We start from the raw sequence: 20863 nt of genomic DNA on the forward strand, positions 1-20863 counted from the left end.
TCCTTTAGCTTGCGTGGGGGTTCTCCAGCTATTTTTGCTTCTTTGCACATTCCCAAAACATGCACATTAGGTGGATATCCTAAATTAGGTAGGGATCCTATATTCTCCACAGGGGTGAATGCAAGCAATTTTTTTGTGACCGTGCCCTGTGATTGGCTGGTGACTATATTGGCATGGTTGTATGAGTTTGGTGTGGAAAAAACATGAGAGCCCTGACTTTAACCCCTTGAAACAAACTACTGACATTGTGAGCCAGACCCTGACCTCAGAAATCAAATGAAAATTGATGCTGGAAGATTGACAAGCCCCTTGTAAACCAGAAGAAGATGTCAGGATGGTTGTTTATTTGTCACGGATACATTCATGTACATAAATGCTTCAGGATCAGTTTTTTTTTTAATTTATTCCAGATTCTCCTCAGTGATGCATTGCAGCGCTGGGTCTTTCGGTTGGGTCAGTGAGCAGTCAAGCGGCTCCGGCCAGCACAGGCCATGGAGACGCTAACAAATGGATACAAACAACATTTCCTGAATCATGCCAAAATCCTAAAAACAACCAAATAATTGAAGCGATTGGATGCTTTTTTTTTTCATCCTTTGTTTTACAATGCGTTTCAGTGGTTGACTGGGCCCACCTGACTGAGGCTTCCGGTAGCAGTGCTTAACTTGTAAAGCGCCCAGCCCGGCACCATGAGGATGGAGGACAGGGCCATCATCCAGCCCAATACGTAAGCCCAGGTGGGGTACACGTACCAGCGGTTGAATGTCAGGGGCTGGTACTCAACTAGAGAATATATCAAAGAGCCCTGGAACAAAAATGACAAGTCAGATCATCATCACTTGCTGAGTTTTGTGTGTGTGTGTGTGTGTGTGTGTGCATCTGTGTGTGCGTGTGTGTGTGTGGGCGTGTGTGTGTATGTGGTAAGTCTTCACACTGCTCATATGCTTTTCTGCTGCTGTTTTGGTTAGTAAACAAACTGCGAGTGTGCGGCCTTCATCCCAAAAAACAACTTTCGACCTCTTACCTTTAAGTGATTGTAGTCAGAGCTGCGGTTATCTAAGAATGGCTCTGGAGGGCCACATTCCATAAAATTTGAGACATAGACGTATATTCTGAAATAATGACTCCTTTTGTGATGAACACTACAGTGAATTGGAACTTTTGCTTGGACTTCACTAGATAGTGTGTGTTAATTGATAATTGGGTAATCCAATTGAAATGCTGTGGTATAACCTTAAATAGGTTGCTCGTGCTTGAAACCCGTTTATTAAAGCAATTCTGCTACAATGAGTGGACTAGATGTGAAAGGCTTAATGCCAGTTATAGAGAAGGCCTCACCAGTTATTAGGTTTAAGTAAGGGCACTTTGTCACACAGGTGACATTTTTAGTCTTTTGAATTATAATTTATTACATGTGGCAGCACGGTGACGTAGTGGCTATCACTTCTGCTTCAGAGTGGGGAGGTTCTGGGGTCGAACCTTACATATGTCAGGCCCTCCTATGTGGGGTTTGCATTTTTGCCCCCACGCAAGTGTCTGCATAACGCCACATACACAAACTGAGGAAATAGAAATCTGACTCACCAGTGAAACCAGTGGGGTCAGGTAGCGCCAGCAGATTTTAAAAAAGGGGTTGGCACGCTTGCCCGTCATGTCAGCTATGATGCTGTTCAGCCGTTCTGCTCCTTTGGGAAGAAGTATGCATAACGGCACATATTAGAACCACCATAATAATGTACCTACCAGGGTTATCCTGTTTTGGGATTTTGTACTACAATTGTTTTTTTTTATTTCATTTTTTACCTTTGTTTTTAAATTCTGTTACTTTTAAATATTTTTAGAGCATATTTGTTAGTTTTATTTATTCATTTAAAAAATTCTTTGTTTCGCTTTAGTTTTAATTTTTCAGTAACAGTCAAGTGCATGATTTAAAAAACAAAAAGTATTGAAGTAAACTACAATTCCCAAACAACCTTCATTCTTCCATACGGTGACACCCAATTAAGTCAACCCTGAAAGTTCATGCATACATTTAATTGACAAAAACAAAAAGGAAAGACGCTTTTGTGTTACTGCACTGGACTCATTTTGATTTGATTGTGTTGACAAAAACGTTTTTTTCAATTTGAGTTAAACTCCTTTCATCAGATTTTGCTAACTTTACTAACCTTGGTACTTATACTTACTAATGATAAGCCATTTTAACAAGCACAGTCAGGCCTTGAAGTTATTGATTAATTTATTGATTGATTGATTAATTTGGGGAATCCCCAATGGTCACAGTCCACTCTTCACTGCTCATAACAAGAGATGACTTCATTTCACATCATATTAACCACTGATGAAAACTGTAAATCTTAAGTTCTTTTTGCAAGTAAATTATAAAGTATTGCAAAATGAAGCAAAAAATAAATAAAAAATAAAAAATATACTCTATCAACCTTACCAAATATCCAGCCCACTGCCAAGCTTTCAAACACACAGAGAAAGAAGACACAGGATCCATTGCATGCGTAATAGTCGAAAATCTGGAAGATGTACATTCCTCCCTGAGGATGACATCAGAGAGAGTTACTCATTCACTGGCCACAATATTAGGGACACTTGTACAGTATATCGGAAATCTTGTATCTCATAGGATTGTGCAGGGGTACACAATGAAGAGTTCAGCGTGAGTGCCCACTTTGTTTCACTCAAAATACATGGGCAGTAAGGCCATAAAACAAGATGTTTGTGGTCTTTAAGTGTTTGCTTGACAGCACAGACAGATTCATGGTGATGTGAGTCAACATTCCGACCTCAGTGACCATGACAAGCTGCGAGAAGAAACATGTAAGGCAGAAGAGCAGGAGGAAGACTTCCCGCCTGCCAGCCTGACGCATTACTGTGGGAAATACGTCTGAGAAGGACGTCATCACCACCTCAATGCCGACAAACTGCAAAGAGAGCAGAGCCGTGAAGTCACTCAAATTCATTTCCAAGCAGAACGGAATGCCGAGACGCACGTCAAACCTGCGTGTCCAGGCCCAGGAGGAGGAGCATGACGAAGAAGCAGATGGACCACACTTGAGGCAGCGGCATCATGGCCACCGCCTGAGGGTATGCGATGAATGCCAGGCCTGGCCCTGCGATCAACATTCAACTGCACAATCAGTTTGGAACATTGAAATTATTGGAAGTGGATAAAGCAGCATGGTGGACTATTGTTTAGCACATCTGACTCATAGTCTAAGGTTCAGGGTTTGAATCTTGGATTCTCCCACATGACAAAAACATGCATCTGTCACGTCTCGTACCCAGTTGTTTTATTATGTGCATGTTGCCATGGTTTCTGTTCGCGTTGCCCCTCCCCTCCTGTGTCACCTCACTCAATGTAACCACAGTCACCTGCCTCTTGTTACCTGTTTTGTATTTAAGTCCCGTCCGACCCTCACTCCCCGTCGGATCATTGATGTCGTCATGTCTGTTGTCGGCATGTCTTGATGTCTTCACGTCTGTAGTCTTCTTGTCCCGGTCAGTCAGTCAGTCAGTCCAGTTATTGTTTTGTTTTGTTAAGTTGTGTCAGTTTGCATTTTGAGTTTGCTCAATAAATCCTGGTCCAAGCTGCATTTGGTCGCCCTGCTCCATCTATTCCATGACAGCATTAGCATTAGCTTCACAACAGTTTATTAGTTATCTGCAGAGGTGGACGGAAGGTCCAGCAATCAATCACTGACAGATGCCAGTTTTGCTGACAATTGCCGTAAAACTAAAAAAAAAAAAAGAATAAAATCTGATTTATTTGCTTGCTTAACTTTATTATTTCTTTTCCTAGATGGAGTTTAAAGAGCATTTTGAGTTGACCTGATTCTGCCACCTCAGCAATAGCAACACCTTGCTGGTGAGCCATGAATCCCAGCACGGAGAAGACAGCAAAGCCAGCAACCACACTGGTACAACTGTTCAGCAAACATAGCCACAAGCTGTCCCTGCAACACACAAATGTATTTTTGTTCTCAACTTGGGTTCAAACTATTAAGAGGTTGTACAGCAGAGCAGAGGCTCTCAAGCTGCTTTGAGTTCGAGGCATGCCTTCAATTTCTCCAAAGTGATAATTTTTTTGACCAACAGTCAAGATCCAAAAAGAATCATACAAGTAGGATATGGACAATATTTTGGGTTTGCAGTTTCTTTTAAATTCCGTTTTTTAAATTGAATTCCAGCAACTGAAAAACAATGTCATGAAAAGGTCATTTAAATCTTGTCAGTAGGAGGCGCCACAAACACGTTTAATACTGTTTGTCTATTACTCAACGTGTAATGCATATACCGTCAGTAAATGCCAATTTTATTTTCAGTTAAAAATCAGACTTTACAATTTCATTTGACAATGACTTTACATTTGATGATTAAAATCGTATAAAAATGAAGTAAATGTAAGTATCAGTTTTAATTGAAACTATGAAGGGTATTTATTTTGTGGTACTTATTTTTGTCGAACTGATATAATATAGTAGATAAATAAGTATGATTATAATGAGTATAATAAATGAAATAAGTATTTTACGTATTGTATTTGTATTGGCAGAATCACTGGCCATTCTTGGTGTACTTAATGTTCTGGCTGGTGAATGCATGCATTTGCAGCTTTGTTACTGCACTAACATGGAGCACTTGTTTTTGAGGCAACCCTTGAATTGCATTTCATTGGCTGATGAGAATGTTTGCATTCAGTGTGTATTATTATTGTGACACTTACTTGTAGCAATCGTTGCTTTGGGTGTTGTAGCTACCCAGTACTGCCAGGGTGCCCACACCGATGCTGTACGAAAAGAAGACCTGCGAGCCTGCTTCCATCCACACCTGTTCAAAAAAGGTGCGTTCACCCTCCATCACAGCACATGTAGTATGATGTTCCACAGTCGTACTTGGGGATCTGCAAGTCGTGACACCTCAGGCAGAAGGTAGAACGCAACTCCTTGGCTGGCACCAGGAAGAGTGAGTCCTCGGATCAAAAGGATGAGGAGCATCACGTAAGGGAAAGTGGCAGTGAAGTACACCACCTGGCCAGAAAGTGTTATAGCATTAAATGTTTTGTGTTGGTGTGCGTGTGTTTAAATGATGTATCATCAATATTTTTGTAGCAATTGGTGTATTTTGATGGACTTCACCTTTCCAGTTGATTTTACACCTTTCCAGATGCAGAAGTAACAAATGACCCATACTACCAGGAGGCAAAGAAGCACCTCCCACCTGATGCTGCCAATCTCCTCAATGCCCCCTGAGATTTTCAAAACGCGACGTCTGCACAGGTTAGAAATAACAGCATATTTTATGCCACCTAGAATGGTTAGAAAATGCTATTTAAGTAAATTATTTGCCTTACTCCCAGAATTCCATTGCTGCTGAAGTTCCTTTGGTGTGGTTGGTGTGATTCGTAATTGTAACATCGACACAATCCGCTGCAAGAATGACATTGTCATTAACACTATATGCGGAATAAAGTACGTATATACACATATACACATATATATATACACACACATACTTCGACCTTACCTGTGTTCCAGTAGTTGTCACAGGTGCTCCAGGGCAGCAGGGAGTTGAAGGAGAACACCAGGTAGAGCAGAGCCCAGGCTAGAATAATCATGTAAGCCACACCACTGTACAGCATTATCAGCTGACCCCCATAGCCAATACCTGCATTAGACATTTTGAAGAGTCTCTTTTTTCATCTCAATGCACAGAAATGTGTCCTGGAGCTGCTTACAAATACAAATAATAATCATACATTATGTTCAAACACCAAATAGGGGTGTGCATCACTCCAATAAAAGATTATGTGATGCTGGTGTATGGACAATGTCAAGAAACAAAGGCCAATACTATGTATCACAATATAAATAGTTTATACTGTTGAAACCATACCAATTAACAGATTATAGTGCTGAAAATCACAAAATTTAAATCTAGATCAATCACCACTACTACCATGAAAGTGTTTTGAAACTACTCATCTTTTCGTTTGAGTGCTGTTAATGTTTACCTTAAACTTAGATTGAAATAACATTTGTGTTTATGTTGCAGTCTGTGGGTAATGTGTCACTTACATCTCGCACTTGAGGTGTTGTGACCGCAATAAACATTGAATTGGGGGTCAAAACATCTCTTTGCTTTTTGTCTTAGCTTGTATTACAGAAAACGGACTGTTGCATACCTTCAGCCAGTGGACACAGCTTTCTCCAGCAGGTGACGGCTCCCTCTTGGGTGTGCTGGCCCATGGTGGTCTCCAAAAGGAATAGCGGTACACCGCACGTCACCGCGAACACCAGATACGGCACCAGGAATGCACCTGAATGTTACATGTAGAATTTGATAATATATGTACAACTTTTAGAAGAGGTTCTGGCTGCATTATTTGCTTACCGCCTCCGTTTTTGTAGCATAAGTAGGGAAACCTCCACACATTGCCCAGGCCCACAACGTTCCCGGCAACAGCCAGTAAAAACTCCACCTTGTTGCCCCAGTGTCCTCTCTCCTCAAGTGCATCATGGCTTAGATTTACCTTGTGTTTTTCCACCCACATTCCCTTAGAGTTCACCGTGAATCCAACCTTTCTTTTCGCCACACATACAACACTGGCTGTCCAGTTTTACTTGGAGTCCACATTCTCACTCAAACCACCATTAATGAGCAACTGGCTGAGCAGTTAATCAGTTCTGAGCAGAAATATATGTTCTCTCCAGAACAAATCAAGTTTCATCTCTTTATTTAAATCCACAAAACTAATGAGAAGTGATTGTTTAGGTTTACATGATGATGAAACACAAACTTTTTCTTATAAGGCTGTTGCTGTGGAATGCGCCAATTTCCAAGGAAACAATGGTCATTTTGAGTGTCAGAATCATTCCACATCCTCCTCAGTGATGTGTTGCAGTGTCGTGTCTCTTTCCCGGGCCAACGAAGAGTCAGGCGGCTTGGGCCAGCATAAGCCATGGAGACGCTAACAAATGTATACACACAACACCGTTGAACTGAAACTCACCAAAATCTGAGATTCAGCCATTGCGGCAGGTATTTGCTTTTGTGTTTTCTTTCACTGCGCATTTGAGTGATGTACTCAACCCACCCGACTGAGAGTTCCGGTGGCGGTGCTTAACTTGTACAGCGCCCAGCCTGGCACCAGAAGGATGGAGGACAGGGCCATCATCCAGCCCAATACGTAAGCCCAGGTGGGGTACACGTACCAGCGGTTGAATGTCAGGGGCTGGTATTCAACTAAAGAATATATAAAAGAGCCCTGGAACAAAACCACGTATAGAATTCATCATTGCACCGTTTTGTAAATGGACGGAGCCAGGCCATGGCTGTATAGGACCAGAAGAAACCTTTTGATTATGACACCCACTGTTTCTGCCAATAATGATAGTAAATAATAATAAAATAATCATAAAATAATAAAAAATATAACTGGTTGATTTAGTTTTTGTAAACTAAAAATATAACGACATAAAATAATTTCTAAATGGACTATGGACACTACATAATTGGTTTATTAGAATTTTAACATAACCTTAAATCAAGAAAATTATTGTTTATGATAATACCCATCCATTTTACATAGTTTAGATACACATTGGTTCATTTTGAAATTCATATGTGGAACAACCCAGCATTACCTAATGCAAATGTACACAGTTCATGAAAAGGCTGACAAGCACATTACAGCTCAAAACTTGAGAATAACTCACCAATGACACCAAGGGGGTCAGGTAGCGCCAGCAGATTTTGTAGAACGCGTTGACACGCTCACCTGTCATATCTGTGATAATGCTGCACAGCCGCTCTGCTCCTTTATGAAGTATGTACAATGGCACAAAATTAATGAACACATATTGTGACTACTATAATTATGACAATAATACCTCTAGAAAAAAAGTGCACGACAGGTGTTCACTTAATTTGTTTTTGGTAGTGATTTACTGCTCATCAAGTGAGTCGCAAAGGCCAAAATTCACTATGAAACCAAAATCAAAAACACGACCCAACCTACCGAATATCCAGCCCACAGCCAAGCTTTTAAACACACAAAGAAAGAGGAGGCATGTCCCATTACAAGCGTAGTAGTCAAAAATCTGGAAGATGTACATTCCTCCCTGCGGACGACATCAGAAAGAAATATACGTAGGAACCATTGGCCACAATATTAGCTACACCAGTGTATAATAGCTACAGAATGGACTTTAAATGAAGCACTTTTTGGCATTATAGACAGATTCATAGCAATAATATTCTAACCTCAGTGATCATGACGAGCTGCAAGAAGAAACACGTTAGGCAGAAGAGCAGGAGGAAACATTCCCGTCTGCCCGGCCGACGCAATACTCTGGGAAATACGTCTGAGAAGGATGTGATCACCACCTCAATGCCGACAAACTGCAGGGAGAGAGCCGAGCCACAAGGTCACTTCCAGGCAAAAAGAAACATGAAGTCAGTGTTTTCGAACATTCTAGCCAATTCATGTTTCAAAAAGCATACTGTATATAATGAAAGCTTACGGCCAAGCCTGACAGATTTTATTGAAACCTCTTTAGCGCTGATGAAAAGGTCAGTGATTGTAAGTGGTCAAACCTGCGTATCCAGGCCCAAGAGGATGATCATGACAAAGAAGCAGATGGACCACACATGAGGCAGCGGCATCATGGCCATCGCTTGAGGGTATGCAATGAACGCCAAACCTGGACCTGGAAAAGATATCCACATGCCCGTCAATTTGTAACATTCACATGATCTGAAGTTGATGAAAGACTTAAATGAGAGGTGCTTGCTTCTTCACCCTTTCATTTTATGATGTAAGAATATTTCAAGTTTATTGCACCTGACTCGGCCACCTCTGCGACAGGAACACCTTGCTGGTGAGCCATGAAACCCAGCACTGAGAAGACAGCAAAGCCAGCTACCAAACTTGTACAACTGTTCAGCAAACACAGCCACAAGCTGTCTCTGCGATACACACAAAAACATTATTTTCCAAACAACACGCACAGACAGCAATGCCAAGTAGAAAATATAATTTGGACCACTCTGTGATATTTATTTGTGTCTATTTTGGGTTTCAGTCTCTATGTAATTTTTTATCCCATCAAGGCCGACCTCCCAAGCGACGTTACGGCGTAAGGGTAGGGTCAGGTAAGATTTAACATAAAATGTACTCCTATGAAATGTAGAAATTGATAATCGCTCATGCTTGGTGCATTGTCATCTTCTGTCTCTTGACAGCACTTGTGATCACACGGCAAAAAAAATTATCGCTCAAATTGATACATTGTAAATGTTGAACATGTTCATTCAAATCACAATTATAGGCTATTTATAGACCTTCACGTTATTTTTGATAAGCAAATATTGTCGCATCAATCAGAGTCAACATTTTAAATGGTTTACATTTTCAGTCCTCGAGAACAAGTTTAGTAACATATTTACTCAAATCATCGCTTTCTGTTTGTGCTAATTGGCGTGTTCAAGTGAGTGCGCTGGATGTTTTAGCCTCCAGCTAAGCCGCGCCCCATAAATAACATCGCACCGTTTAAAAACTTAAAAATGTGCCCATTTGAAAATAACGGTATGCGTACTTTAAAAATTGATCATTAGGAAGTGCCAGGAAGGTGTTTTTTGCTGTAGAAAATACTCTACTAATGAAATTAACTGTGTGCGTGTGTGTGTGTGTGTTGTTTGTAATACAAAGTATGAATTTCAACTTGTAGCAATTGTTGCTTTGAGTGTTGTAGCTGCCCAGGACAGTCAGGCCACCCACACCGATGCTATACGAAAAGAAAATCTGCGAGCAGGCCTCCATCCACACCTGTCAAAAAGAGTCACAGAGTGTGCTTATATACGTACCTTCCAGATCAGTCATTATATAATTCAACTCAGTCCTACTTGAGGATCTGCGAGTCGTGACACCTCAGGCAGAAGGTAGAACTCAACTCCTTGTCTGGCTCCTGGAAGAGTGAGTCCCCGGATCAAAAGGATGAGGAGCATCACGTAAGGGAAAGTGGCAGTGAAATACACCACCTGAATAAGTAGAGGAGGGTCAGATTTTTTTTAAAAATACTTGATCCATTTTGATGGACTTCACCTTTCCAGTTGATTTTATGCCTTTCCAGACGCAGAAGTAACAAATGACCCACATAGCCAGGAGGCACAGAAGCACCTCCCACCTGATGCTGCCAATCTCCTCAATGCCCCCTGAGATTTTCAACACTCGACGTCTGGTTAGGGATGGAGGCGGGGAGGAAGACACAATATGTCACGTACAATGTTATTAAGCCGGCTATTTCAGTGTACTGTATTATCGTCCTCACTCCCAAAATTCCATTGCTGCCGAGGTTCCGTTGGTAGTGTGGTTAGTATGGTTCCAAGTTGTAACGTCAACACAATCCGCTGAAAAAATGACAGATGCTGTATTGGCACATTGAAAAGAATAGTGTGTGTGTGTGTGTGTGTGTGTGTGTGTGTGTGTGTGTGCGTGTGTGTGCGTGCGTGTGTGTGTGTGTGTGTGTGTGTGTGTGTGTATGTGTGTGTGTGTGTGTGTGTGTATGGCGTGCGTGCGTGTACTATAGCCAATATCGTGTATATTAGGGTAATGGTAGCCTAAAGTATTTATTTATTTATTTATTTATTTATTTATGCATTCATTTATTTATTTATTATTTTAATGTAAAATAATTATACACTGTGTTCAAGTTGTACACTGACTGTAATGCAGCAAAACATAATTTCCTGTCATTGCATGAAATTATGTAATAAAATATTTCCAATTGTGAGGGTTCCCCTACAGTTTGTTGCTTGTGAGATGTTACCTGTGTTCCAGTAGTTCTCACAGGTGCTCCAGGACAGTGGAGAGATGAAGGAGAACACCAGGTAGAGTAGAGCCCAGGCAAGAATAATAATGTAGGTCATGGCGTTGTAAAGCCGAATCAGCTGCCCTCCGTAGCCGATGCCTGACACAAGTTTGAGTTCAAGGTTCAAGGACATGTATACAAAGGGCATGTATACAAGCAATAATACCACCCCACATACAAAATTAATTAGTTTAAAACAAACTGTCATGGCACCTTGTATCTTTAGCTTACTTTTAATGCTTAAATACAGTTAAATACAGTGTAAGATTATGTTGTCCCGACTTCATTGAAATTGATGTGCCTGGCTTACTTTGTCCCAACCTTTGTTTGCTTATAGTTTTGCAGGCACTGTTTTAAACATTATTTTTTGTGTTAAAGAATGTACTCTGTGGTTGGGTCATAGGTTAAAAGCAAATGACAGAAATAACACTCCTAATTGATTGTTGACGTTTACACAGTATTGTCAGTTATCCTAAGCTGCTTGTGAAACTGCTTCTGGGTGCCAAGCACCTGCTCACAGGTAATGAAGGAGCAGACACATGACAAGACAAGGCGTTATTGCAGCTACTGAACTATAACCATGTGAACTGGGGTCCTAAATCGGTGGAAAGACCATGGGGGTGAAAGTGTGCTGCAGGACAAGTTCAGCTGTCACTTTAGCAAAGGCACAAAATGGAAGTACTAGTTGCCTCATGTTTTGTGCTTCAGAATGGTAGTGAGGCTCACACATGGTGGAGTGTTGCATACCTTCAGCCAGTGGACACAGCTTCCTCCAGCAGGTGATGGCTCCCTCTTGGGTGTGCTGGCCCATGGTGGTCTCCAAAAGGAAGAGCGGTACACCACACGTCACCGCAAACACCAGATACGGCACCAGGAATGCACCTGAATGTTACATGTAGACTTTGATGATATATGTACACGTTTTGAAAGAGGTTCTGGCTTCCATATTTGCTTACCGCCTCCGTTTCTGTAGCATAAGTAGGGAAACCTCCACACATTGCCCAGGCCCACAATGTTCCCGGCAACTGCCAGAAGAAACTCCACCTTGCTGCCCCAGTGTCCTCTCTTCTGAAGTGCACGTTGACCCGGCTTTACGTTGCGTTTATTTTTCCACATTCTCTAAAAGCACAAAATGAAACTGACACTTCCATTCAGTCGCAGACACGCACAACGCTGGTTGTGTACTTTTTCCCATATGCCCAATTTATGCATTGTCATATAATGACACCTGCCCAAGCAGTAAATCAATTTTGAGGGGAAATTTACCTTATCGTCGACACGTAAGATAAGTCATGGTTCTTTTCTTTGTTTGAATGCACAAAGACAACACCTTTAAATAAACCTGCATCAATTAATTGAGGCACAGCATCAACTAGAGTGGTACACACTATGAGGGGGGTTTGCCGATCTTAGTGTTATATACAAGCATGATTGAAACAACTGTGAGGCGATAATTAAAAAAAATGTATTAAATTTTTCAACGGGCACCGTAAAATGAAAACACATAACATGTCAACATTTGTATATCAAAATTGACACATTTTACTTTAACATACAATCAATGTCAATTGATTTTAGTCAGCATCGATTGGTCATAATTGTTAAACCATATTTACTGTATGATCATTTCACAAGACAATGCAAAAATTCAAGGCTCACTAGTTTTTAAAGAAGAAGTCAACCCAAAATATTTTCTTTGCAATAATATGTTGTCTTTGCCCTCACTCATCTAAATTCAGCTTTCTGAATAATATTGTGTTTGTGGACAATAAATTAGGCAGGACAATCCACCCATTTTTATTCATCTCAGGGGGCTAATGAGTCGGAACACAGTGTACTCAATGTGTTCCGACTCATTGGGCTACACAGAACATATTATTACCCAAAACAATCGAGGTTGATTTCCCTTTTAAGAAGTGCATAAAAAACGCACAATTTTCATTTGATTTCTCTCAAAAGGGCACTTTGTAATATAAAATGTTTACAGTTTCTTGATGTCATTAAAAGTAAAGACAATTTGCAATCTTCGTACTTTAGCATTTAGCAACACCATTAAGATGACAAATGATTTGCTTTCATTAGCCACCGAAGTGATGTGGCGGTCAGATCTGGTGCCTGCGCCATGACTTCAACTTGTGTGGTTTACGTTCTCTTTAAAGCCCACACGTTACTACAACACACTGCACATACAGTAACATCAAACTAAAAAAACATGCCGTTAGTGTTTCAAATGCCACTTACCTCACTCGTCCTAGCACAGTGGCAACCTTTCTTCATGCAGTAGTGAAATGGCAACAGATGTACAAAGTGAGCCAAAATGTTACTGCTCTACTCTCTTTGCGCTTTGTACTTGACCTACATTCTCAGTTTGCAAATCAAGGTGTGTGGCAAATGAATTAGCATTACCTACACACTCCAGGGTTAATAACACTTGTATGAGTTACTTACATATTACATACTAATTTCCAGCGTTGTCATGTGATGCAAGGCGGCACGTGCGCCTCACAGTTAGGAGGGTGCAAGTTCTATTTCACCTCCGGCCCTCCCTGTGTGGAGATCATGTTCTTCCCGAGCCTTCGTGGGTTTTCTCCGGGCACTCCAGTTTCCTCCCACATCACAAAAAAATGCTTGGTAGCTGACTGAGCACTCCAAGTTGCCCCTAGGTGTGAGTGCGGATGTTTGATTGTTTGTTTCTGCGTGCCCTGCGATTGGTTGACAACCGGTTCAGGGTGTCCCCCGGCTACTACCCGATGACTGCTGGGATAGGCTTCAGCAGCACGCCCAAAACTCCCGTGGGGACAAGCGGTATGGAATATTGATGGATGGATGGATGGATGGATGGATGGATGGATGGATGGATGGATGGATGGATGGATGGATGGATGGATGGATGGATGGATGGATGGATGGATGGATGGATGGATGGCCAATCTTCTCAGTTAATCAGTTCTGAGCAGAAATATATGTTCTCTCCAGAATATGTATCGTAAATCAAGTTTCATCTCTTTATTTAAATCCTCAAAACTAATGAGAAGTGATTGTTCAGGTTTTCATGATGATGAAACACAAACTTTCTCTTATAAGTCTGTTGCCGTGCAATGCGCCGATTTCCAAGGAAACAATGGTCATTTTGAGTGTCAGAGTCATTCCAGATCCTCCTCAGTGATGTGTTGCAGTGTCGTGTCTCTTTCCAGGGCCAGCGAAGAGTCAGGCGGCTTGGGCCAGCACAGGCCATGGAGACGCTAACAAATCAATACAAACAACACCGTTGCACTGAAACTTGCTAAGATCTGAGATTCACCCATTGTGGCAGATATTTGCTTTTTGACTCATAAAAATTCCTTCTTTCACTGCGCATTTGAGTGATGTACTCAACCCACCTGATTGAGAGTTCCGGTGGCGGTGCTTAACTTGTACAGCGCCCAGCCTGGCACCAGAAGAATGGAGGACAGGGCCATCATCCAGCCTAATACGTAAGCCCAGGTGGGGTACACGTACCAGCGGTTGAATGTCAGGGGCTGGTATTCAACTAAAGAATATATAAAAGAGCCCTGGAACAAACAAAAAAACAACCAAGCCTTACCTAATGCAAATGTAGTTCATGAAAAGGCTGACAAGCACATTACAGCTCAGAACTTGAGAATAACTCACCAATGACACCAAGGGGGTCAGGTAGAGCCAGCAGATTTTGAAGAACGGGTTGGCACGCTCACCTGTCATATCTGAGATAATGCTGCACAGCCTCTCTGCTCCTTTATGAAGTATGTACAATGGCATATTGTGACTACAGTAAATATGACAAGAATAACTCTAGAAAAAAAGTGCATGATAGGTGTTCACTTAATTTGTTTTTGGTAGTGATTCACTGATCATCAAGTGAGTCGCAAAGGCCAAATTTCACTGTGAACTGGTGTAACAAAGTCAACAAATCTGTTTTCAACATACCACATAAAACTGACACGTCAAATAACCCTTGACGATGGCTTAGCAGATCCTTTCTGCCAATAAAGGACCACACTATGAAACCAAAATCAAAAACACGACCCAACCTACCGAATATCCAGCCCACAGCCAAGCTTTTAAACACACAAAGAAAGAGGAGGCATGTTCCATTACAAGCATAGTAGTCAAAAATCTGGAAGATGTACATTCCTCCCTGCGGACGACATCAGAAAGAAATATACGTAGGACTCATTGGCCACAATATTAGCTACATCAGCGTATAATAGCTACAGAATGGACCTTAAATGAAGTACTTTTTGGCATAATAGACAGATTCATAGCAATAATATTCTGACCTCAGTGATCATGACGAGCTGCAAGAAGAAACACGTTAGGCAGAAGAGCAGGAGGAAACATTCCCGTCTGCCCGGCCGACGCAATACTCTGGGAAACACGTCTGAGAAGGATGTGATCACCACCTCAATGCCGACAAACTGCAGGGAGAGAGCCCACCCACAAGGTCACTTCCAGGCAAAAAGAAACATGACTCAGTGTTTTCGAACATTCGAGCCAATTCTTGTTTCAAAAAGCATACTGTAGTGGTCAAACCTGCGTATCGAGGCCCAAGAGGATGATCATGACAAAGAAGCAGATGGACCACACATGAGGCAGTGGCATCATGGCCACCGCTTGAGGGTATGCGATGAACGCCAAACCTGGACCTGGAAAAGATATCCACATGCCCGTCAATTTGTAACATTCAAATTATCTAGTGGATAAGAGTCTCAAACAAGAGGCGCCTGCTTCTTCACCCTTTCAATTCAATTCTTTTGGATAGAGTGAGATGTAAGAAGATTTCAAGTTTACTGCACCTGACTCAGCCACGTCTGCAACAGGAACACCTTGCTGGTGAGCCATGAATCCCAGCACCGAGAAGACAGCAAAACCAGCAACCAAACTTGTACAACTGTTCAGCAAACACAGCCACAAGCTGTCTCTGCAATACACACAAAAACACTTATTTTCCAAACAACACGCACAGACAGCAATGCCAAGTCGAAAATATAATTTGGACCAGTCTGTGATATTTATTTGTGTCTATTTTGGGTTTCAGACTCTTTGGAATTTCTCATCCCATCATGGCCTACCTCACAATTGACGTTATGGCGTAAGGGCAGGGTCAGGTAAGATTTGACATAAAATGTACTCCCATGAAATATTGGAACTGATCATCGCTCATGCTTGGTGCATCACTATCTTCTGTCCCTTGACAGCACTTGTGATCTCACAGCAAAAAAGTCATCAATCAAGTTGTTACATTGTAAATCTTGAACAAGTTAATTCAAGACACAATTATAGGTAGGGTGACCAGTGGCACATCTCGTCCCCAGCCGTTCCACTATGTGTCTGTTGTCATGGTTTCCGTCTGTGTGCTCGTCCCTCCCCTCCTGTGTGCCCATGGTTAGTGTGATCATTCTCACCTGCCTCTTGTTACCTGTCGTGTATTTAAGTCCTGTCTGCCCCTCGCTCCCCGTGGGATCATTGATGTCGTCACGTCTGTTGTCGCACTGTCTTGGTGTCGTCACGTCTTTTATTTCACGTCCCTGTCGGTCAGTCCTCTTGTTGTTTTGTTAAGTCATGTCAGTTTGCCGAGTCTGTTAGTTTTTTTTTTTTCAGTAAACCCTGCTCCAAGCTGCACTTGGTCGCCCTGCTCCGTTCCGACCCACGAGAGACCAGATCCTAATTCACCAGATGGGGGACAAAGGCTGTTTGCGTGAGACAATGTGCGATACCAATGCATCGAGGTAGTCCAATAGAACTTTTGAAAATATAAACATTTCTATTCTGCCCCTTTGCTTAAAACATTACTATGATTTGCCATTTGGTTGATTCAGTAGTACATAATAACTTGCAAACAAAAACTGTGCTGTCCTCCATGTCTCTCTCATCCTGCCATTCTGACTCTGACGTGATTTACATTGTGGGCGCGCATCAGTCCCATCAGTCAGAGTCAACATTTTAAAGGGTTTACACTTGCAGCCCTGGAGATCAAGTTTAGTCACATATTTACTTAAATCAGCACTTTTTGTTTGTGGACATGTGCTAATGGGTGTTTTCAAGTGAACATGCTGAATGTTTTAGCCTCCAGCTAAGCCGTGCCCCATAGATGACATCGCACTGTTTACAAACTTAAAAATTTTCTCATTTGAAACTGAGCAAACTGAGCAAATGAAAATACTGGTATGTGTCATTTCAAAGTTGATTATTAGGAAGTCCCAGGAAGGTGTTTTTTTGACGTACAAAAAACTATTGATGAAATTAACGTGTGCGTGTGTGTGTGCGTGCGTGCGTGTGTGATACAAAGTATGAATTTTAACTTGTAGCAATTGTTGCTTTGAGTGTTGTAGCTCCCCAGTACAGTCAGGGTGCCCGCACCGAGGCTGTACGAGAAGAAGATCTGCGAGCAGGCCTCCATCCAAACCTGTGAAAAAGACACTCACTGACGCAGAGTGTACCTTCCATATCAGTGATTATATAATCCAGCTCAGTCCTACTTGAGGGTCTGCGAGTCGTGACACCTCAGGCAGAAGGTAGAACACAACTCCTTGTCTGGCTCCCGGTAGCGTGAGTCCCCGGATCAAAAGAACGAGGAGCATCACGTAAGGGAAAGTGGCAGTGAAATACACCACCTGAATAAGACAGAGGTGGGTCAGAACACTTATGTTTTTGAAATACTTGGTGCATTTTGATGAACTTCACCTTTCCAGTTGATTTTACGCCTTTCCAGATGCAGAAGTAACAAATGACCCACATAGCCAGGAGGCACAGAAGCACCTCCCACCTGATGCTGCCAATCTCCTCAATGCCCCCTGAGATTTTCAACACTCGCCGTCTGGTTAGGGTTGGAGGTGAGGAGGAAGACACAATCTGTCACGTACAATGTTTTTACGATGGCCATTGCAGTGTACTGTATTATCGTCCTCACTCCCAGAATTCCATTGCTGCCGAGGATCCGTTGCTATGGTTGGTATGGTTGTTATGGTTGGTATGGTTGATATGGTGCCCACACCGAGGCTGTACGAGAAGAAGATCTGCGAGCAGGCCTCCATCCAAACCTGTGAAAAAGACACTCACTGACACAGAGTGTAACTTCCATATCAGTGATTATATAATTCAACTCAGTCCTACTTGAGGGTCTGCGAGTCGTGACACCTCAGGCAGAAGGTAGAACTCAACTCCTTGTCTGGCTCCCGGAAGAGTGAGTCCCCGGATCAAAAGGATGAGGAGCATCACGTAAGGGAAAGTGGCAGTGAAATATACCACCTGAATAAGACAGAAGAGGGTAAGAACCCTTTTTTTTTTCTCTCAAATACTTGGTGTATTTTGATGGACTTCACCTTTCCAGTTGATTTTACGCCTTTCCAAATGCAGAAGTAACAAATGACCCACATTGCCAGGAGGCACAGAAGCACCTCCCACCTGATGCTGCCAATCTCCTCAATGCCCCCTGAGATTTTCAACACTCGACGTCTGGTTAGGGATGGAGGTGGGGAGGAAGACACAATATGTCACGTACAATGTTTTTAAACTAGGTATTTCAGTGTACTGTGTTATCGTCCTCACTCCCAGAATTCCATTGTTGCCGAGGTTCCGTTGGTAGTGTGGTTGGTATGGTTCCAAGTTGTAACATCAACACAATCCGCTGAAAGAATTACAGGTACTGTATCGGCAGATTGAAAATTATAGTGGCGTGCGTGCGTGTGTCGTGTAATGGTAGCCTAAATTTAGCCTTAATTTAAAGTAAAATAATTATACACTGTGTTCAAGTTGTACAGTGACTATAATGTACCAAAACATTTCCTGTCATCGCATGAAATTATGTAATAAAATATTTACAATCATGTGAGGGGTGAGGATTCCTTAGTCAAAACAGGAACACTACTCCTGACAGTTCGTTGCCTGTGAGATGTTACCTGTGTTCCAGTAGTTATCACAGGTGCTTCAGGGCAGTGGAGAGATGAAGGAGAAAACCAGGTAGAGCAGAGCCCAGGCAAATATAATAATGTAGGTCATGGAGCTGTACAGCTGGATCAGCTGCCCTCCATAGCCGATGCCTGACACACATTTGAGCTCAAGGTTCAAGGATATGTATACAAAGGGCATGTATACAAGCAATATCACACCAAACACACAATTAGTTTAAAACAAACTGTCATGGCACCTTGTATCTCTGGCTTACTTTTAATTCTTCATACTCACAGTTCAGCACATTATGTATTGTCAGGCTAACTGATGTGTACCACATGAATGAAACATTGGCGTGAGCCAAATAGGATGCGTGTCATATGCTCATCACCCACATTGAGGGCAAGAGTGCAACAAGAAAAATGACATTTAGAAGTTCTAGAAATGTGAGTCAAAAGTATTTCACAGATACATCATGAAATTTTATTTAGGAATGTTGTGCCAGATGATGTGCTTGGCTTACTTTGTCCCAACCTTTGTTTGCTTGTAGTTTTGCAAGTACTGTTTCAAACATTGTTTTTCGTGTGTCAAAGGTTTGACTTTGTGGTTGGATAATAGTTTAAATAAAAGAGACTCCAAATTTAATATTGATTGTTAACATTTACACAGTATTGTCAGTTATCCTAAGCTGCTTGTGAAACTGCCTCTGGGGGCCAAGCCCCTGCTCACAAGTAATGAAGGAGCAGACACATGACAGGACAAGGGGTTCTTGCAGCTACTGAAGTATAATCATGGGGACTTAAATCGATGGAAAGACCATGGGGGTGAAAGTGTGCTGCAGGACAAGTTCAGCTGTCACTTTAGCAAAGGCACAAAGTGGAAGTACTAGTTGGCTCATGTTTTGTGCTTCAGAATGGTAGCTCGGCTCACACATGGTGGAATGTTGCATACCTTCAGCCAGTGGACACAGCTTTCTCCAGCAGGTGATGGCTCCCTCTTGGGTGTGCTGGCCCATGGTGGTCTCCAAAAGGAAGAGCGGTACACCACACGTCACCGCAAACACCAGATACGGCACCAGGAATGCACCTGAATGTTACATGTAGACTTTGATGATATATGTACACGTTTTGAAAGAGGTTCTGGCTTCCATATTTGCTTACCGCCTCCGTTTCTGTAGCATAAGTAGGGAAACCTCCACACATTGCCCAGGCCCACAATGTTCCCGGCAACTGCCAGAAGAAACTCCACCTTTCTGCCCCAGTGTCCTCTCTTCTGAAGTGCACGTTGACCCGGCTTTACGTTGCGTTTATTTTTCCACATTCTCTAAAAGCACAAAATGAGTCAGACACTTCCATTCAGTCGCAGACACGCACAACGCTGTAGTGTTACCCAAATGCCCAATTTATGCATCGTCATATGACACCTGCCCAAGCAATGAATCAATTTCGAGGGGAAATGTAGGTTTATCATCAACACGTAAAATAAGTCATGCTTGATTTCTTTCTTTGAATGCACAAAGATATCACCTTCAAATAAAGCTGTCACGATCCGTCTCCGTTCGTTTCCTTGTTTTAATGTTGCCATGGTTTCTGTTCGCGTCACCCCTCCCCACCTGTGTCCTACCAGTAAGCACTGTAGTCGCCGTCACCTGCCTCTCATTACCTGTCTTGTATTTAAGTCCTGCGTGTCACTCCCTGTCGGATTGTTCTCGTCTCATGTCTTCTTGTTTCTAGTCTCCAGTCTGTTCTGTTGTAGTCTTGTCCCTAGTCGACCCTCTCGTCTATCTTTTGAGTTCTTCAATAAACCCTGGTCCAAGCTGCATTTGGTCACCCAGCTCCAATCACTTCATGACAAAAGCTGCATCAATTAATTGAGGCACAGCATCAAATAGAGTGGAACCCACTATTAGTGGAGTCATTACTGTGCAATAACATCCTGCTCTCGATGCTTTACCTTTGGATTGTCCATATTATGTGTACTATGTGTCTTCTCTGCATCCATTTTAGCCTGGTCATCCTGGAAGAGGGATCCTCCCATCTGTGGCCTCTTCTCAAGGTTTCTCATTTCCCCTA

The 20863-nt window shown here is 42.2% G+C and overlaps 2 protein-coding genes, 3 long non-coding RNA genes and 1 pseudogene across 10 annotated transcripts; 3 read left to right on the top strand and 3 right to left on the bottom strand.

Moving 5' to 3' along the window:
• Window positions 1-322: 322 nt before the first annotated feature.
• LOC148395119 (sodium- and chloride-dependent GABA transporter 2-like) lies at window positions 323-6724 on the bottom strand. Of its 2 annotated transcripts, none has more exons than XM_088380992.1 (14): window positions 6406-6724; window positions 6197-6331; window positions 5539-5679; window positions 5366-5441; window positions 5151-5283; window positions 4908-5042; window positions 4739-4842; window positions 3844-3968; window positions 3013-3125; window positions 2799-2936; window positions 2447-2549; window positions 1585-1685; window positions 635-805; window positions 323-500 (listed from the first exon to the last, which is right to left on the bottom strand). In XM_088380992.1, the coding sequence occupies exons 1-14, from the start codon at window positions 6563-6565 to the stop codon at window positions 402-404; spliced, it is 1734 nt and encodes a 577-aa protein (XP_088237118.1). In that variant the 5' UTR covers window positions 6566-6724; the 3' UTR covers window positions 323-401. The 2 variants fall into 2 exon arrangements, with proteins under 2 accessions (XP_088237118.1, XP_088237119.1); XM_088380993.1 differs by having other exon boundaries at window positions 5151-5287; window positions 5366-5467; window positions 5524-5679.
• LOC148395120 (uncharacterized) lies at window positions 3367-6378 on the top strand. 4 transcript variants are annotated; one of them, XR_015859459.1, is made up of 7 exons: window positions 3367-3513; window positions 3815-3932; window positions 4769-4855; window positions 5179-5291; window positions 5372-5483; window positions 5550-5629; window positions 6166-6378. It is a non-coding gene; the product is annotated as an uncharacterized LOC148395120 (long non-coding RNA). The 4 variants fall into 4 exon arrangements; XR_015859458.1 differs by having other exon boundaries at window positions 3375-3513; window positions 5553-5629; XR_015859460.1 differs by lacking the exon at window positions 5550-5629 and having other exon boundaries at window positions 3380-3513.
• LOC148395121 (sodium- and chloride-dependent GABA transporter 2-like) lies at window positions 6697-13285 on the bottom strand. The gene is made up of 15 exons (XM_088381008.1): window positions 13125-13285; window positions 11840-12002; window positions 11631-11765; window positions 10842-10982; window positions 10344-10422; window positions 10118-10250; window positions 9919-10053; window positions 9738-9841; window positions 8858-8982; window positions 8611-8723; window positions 8278-8415; window positions 8033-8135; window positions 7731-7831; window positions 7109-7279; window positions 6697-6982 (listed from the first exon to the last, which is right to left on the bottom strand). Exons 1-15 carry the CDS (start codon window positions 13158-13160, stop codon window positions 6884-6886), a joined length of 1776 nt encoding a protein of 591 aa, XP_088237134.1. The 5' UTR covers window positions 13161-13285; the 3' UTR covers window positions 6697-6883.
• Window positions 13286-13979: 694 nt separating this feature from the next.
• Window positions 13980-20358, bottom strand: LOC148395122 (sodium- and chloride-dependent GABA transporter 2-like; annotated as a pseudogene). The gene is made up of 15 exons (XR_015859457.1): window positions 20318-20358; window positions 19952-20114; window positions 19743-19877; window positions 18800-18940; window positions 18450-18528; window positions 18224-18356; window positions 18015-18149; window positions 17204-17307; window positions 15698-15822; window positions 15435-15547; window positions 15182-15319; window positions 14937-15039; window positions 14535-14635; window positions 14264-14434; window positions 13980-14125 (listed from the first exon to the last, which is right to left on the bottom strand). The product of XR_015859457.1 is annotated as a sodium- and chloride-dependent GABA transporter 2-like (transcript).
• On the top strand, window positions 16348-17523 carry LOC148395123 (uncharacterized). Its single transcript, XR_015859462.1, has 3 exons — window positions 16348-16435; window positions 16503-16630; window positions 17234-17523. It is a non-coding gene; the product is annotated as an uncharacterized LOC148395123 (long non-coding RNA).
• LOC148395124 (uncharacterized) lies at window positions 17889-18729 on the top strand. The gene is made up of 2 exons (XR_015859463.1): window positions 17889-18168; window positions 18258-18729. It is a non-coding gene; the product is annotated as an uncharacterized LOC148395124 (long non-coding RNA).
• Window positions 20359-20863: the final 505 nt, after the last annotated feature.

Source organism: Syngnathus floridae, chromosome 7 (genome assembly GCF_059516105.1).
Source record: "Syngnathus floridae isolate MCC-2025c chromosome 7, RoL_Sflo_1.0, whole genome shotgun sequence".
Taxonomy (NCBI): domain Eukaryota; kingdom Metazoa; phylum Chordata; class Actinopteri; order Syngnathiformes; family Syngnathidae; genus Syngnathus; species Syngnathus floridae.

What these genes read in the sequence shown, in the direction of transcription:
- LOC148395119 (XM_088380993.1), bottom strand. Translation starts at nt 6,565, where the DNA reads ATGTGGGTGGAAAAACACAAGGTAAATCTAAGCCATGATGCACTTGAG. An exon ending in GTGTAAAATCAACTGGAAAG is followed by an intron (nt 5,043 to 5,150) that starts GTGAAGTCCATC and finishes CTTTCTGGCCAG; the next exon opens with GTGGTGTACTTCACTGCCAC. An exon ending in TCCTGGGCCTGGACACGCAG is followed by an intron (nt 2,937 to 3,012) that starts GTTTGACGTGCG and finishes CTCTCTTTGCAG; the next exon opens with TTTGTCGGCATTGAGGTGGT.
- LOC148395121 (XM_088381008.1), bottom strand. Translation starts at nt 13,160, where the DNA reads ATGAAGAAAGGTTGCCACTGTGCTAGGACGAGTGAG. An exon ending in GCATAAAATCAACTGGAAAG is followed by an intron (nt 10,054 to 10,117) that starts GTGAAGTCCATC and finishes CTACTTATTCAG; the next exon opens with GTGGTGTATTTCACTGCCAC. An exon ending in AGCTCGTCATGATCACTGAG is followed by an intron (nt 8,136 to 8,277) that starts GTTAGAATATTA and finishes TGTCGTCCGCAG; the next exon opens with GGAGGAATGTACATCTTCCA.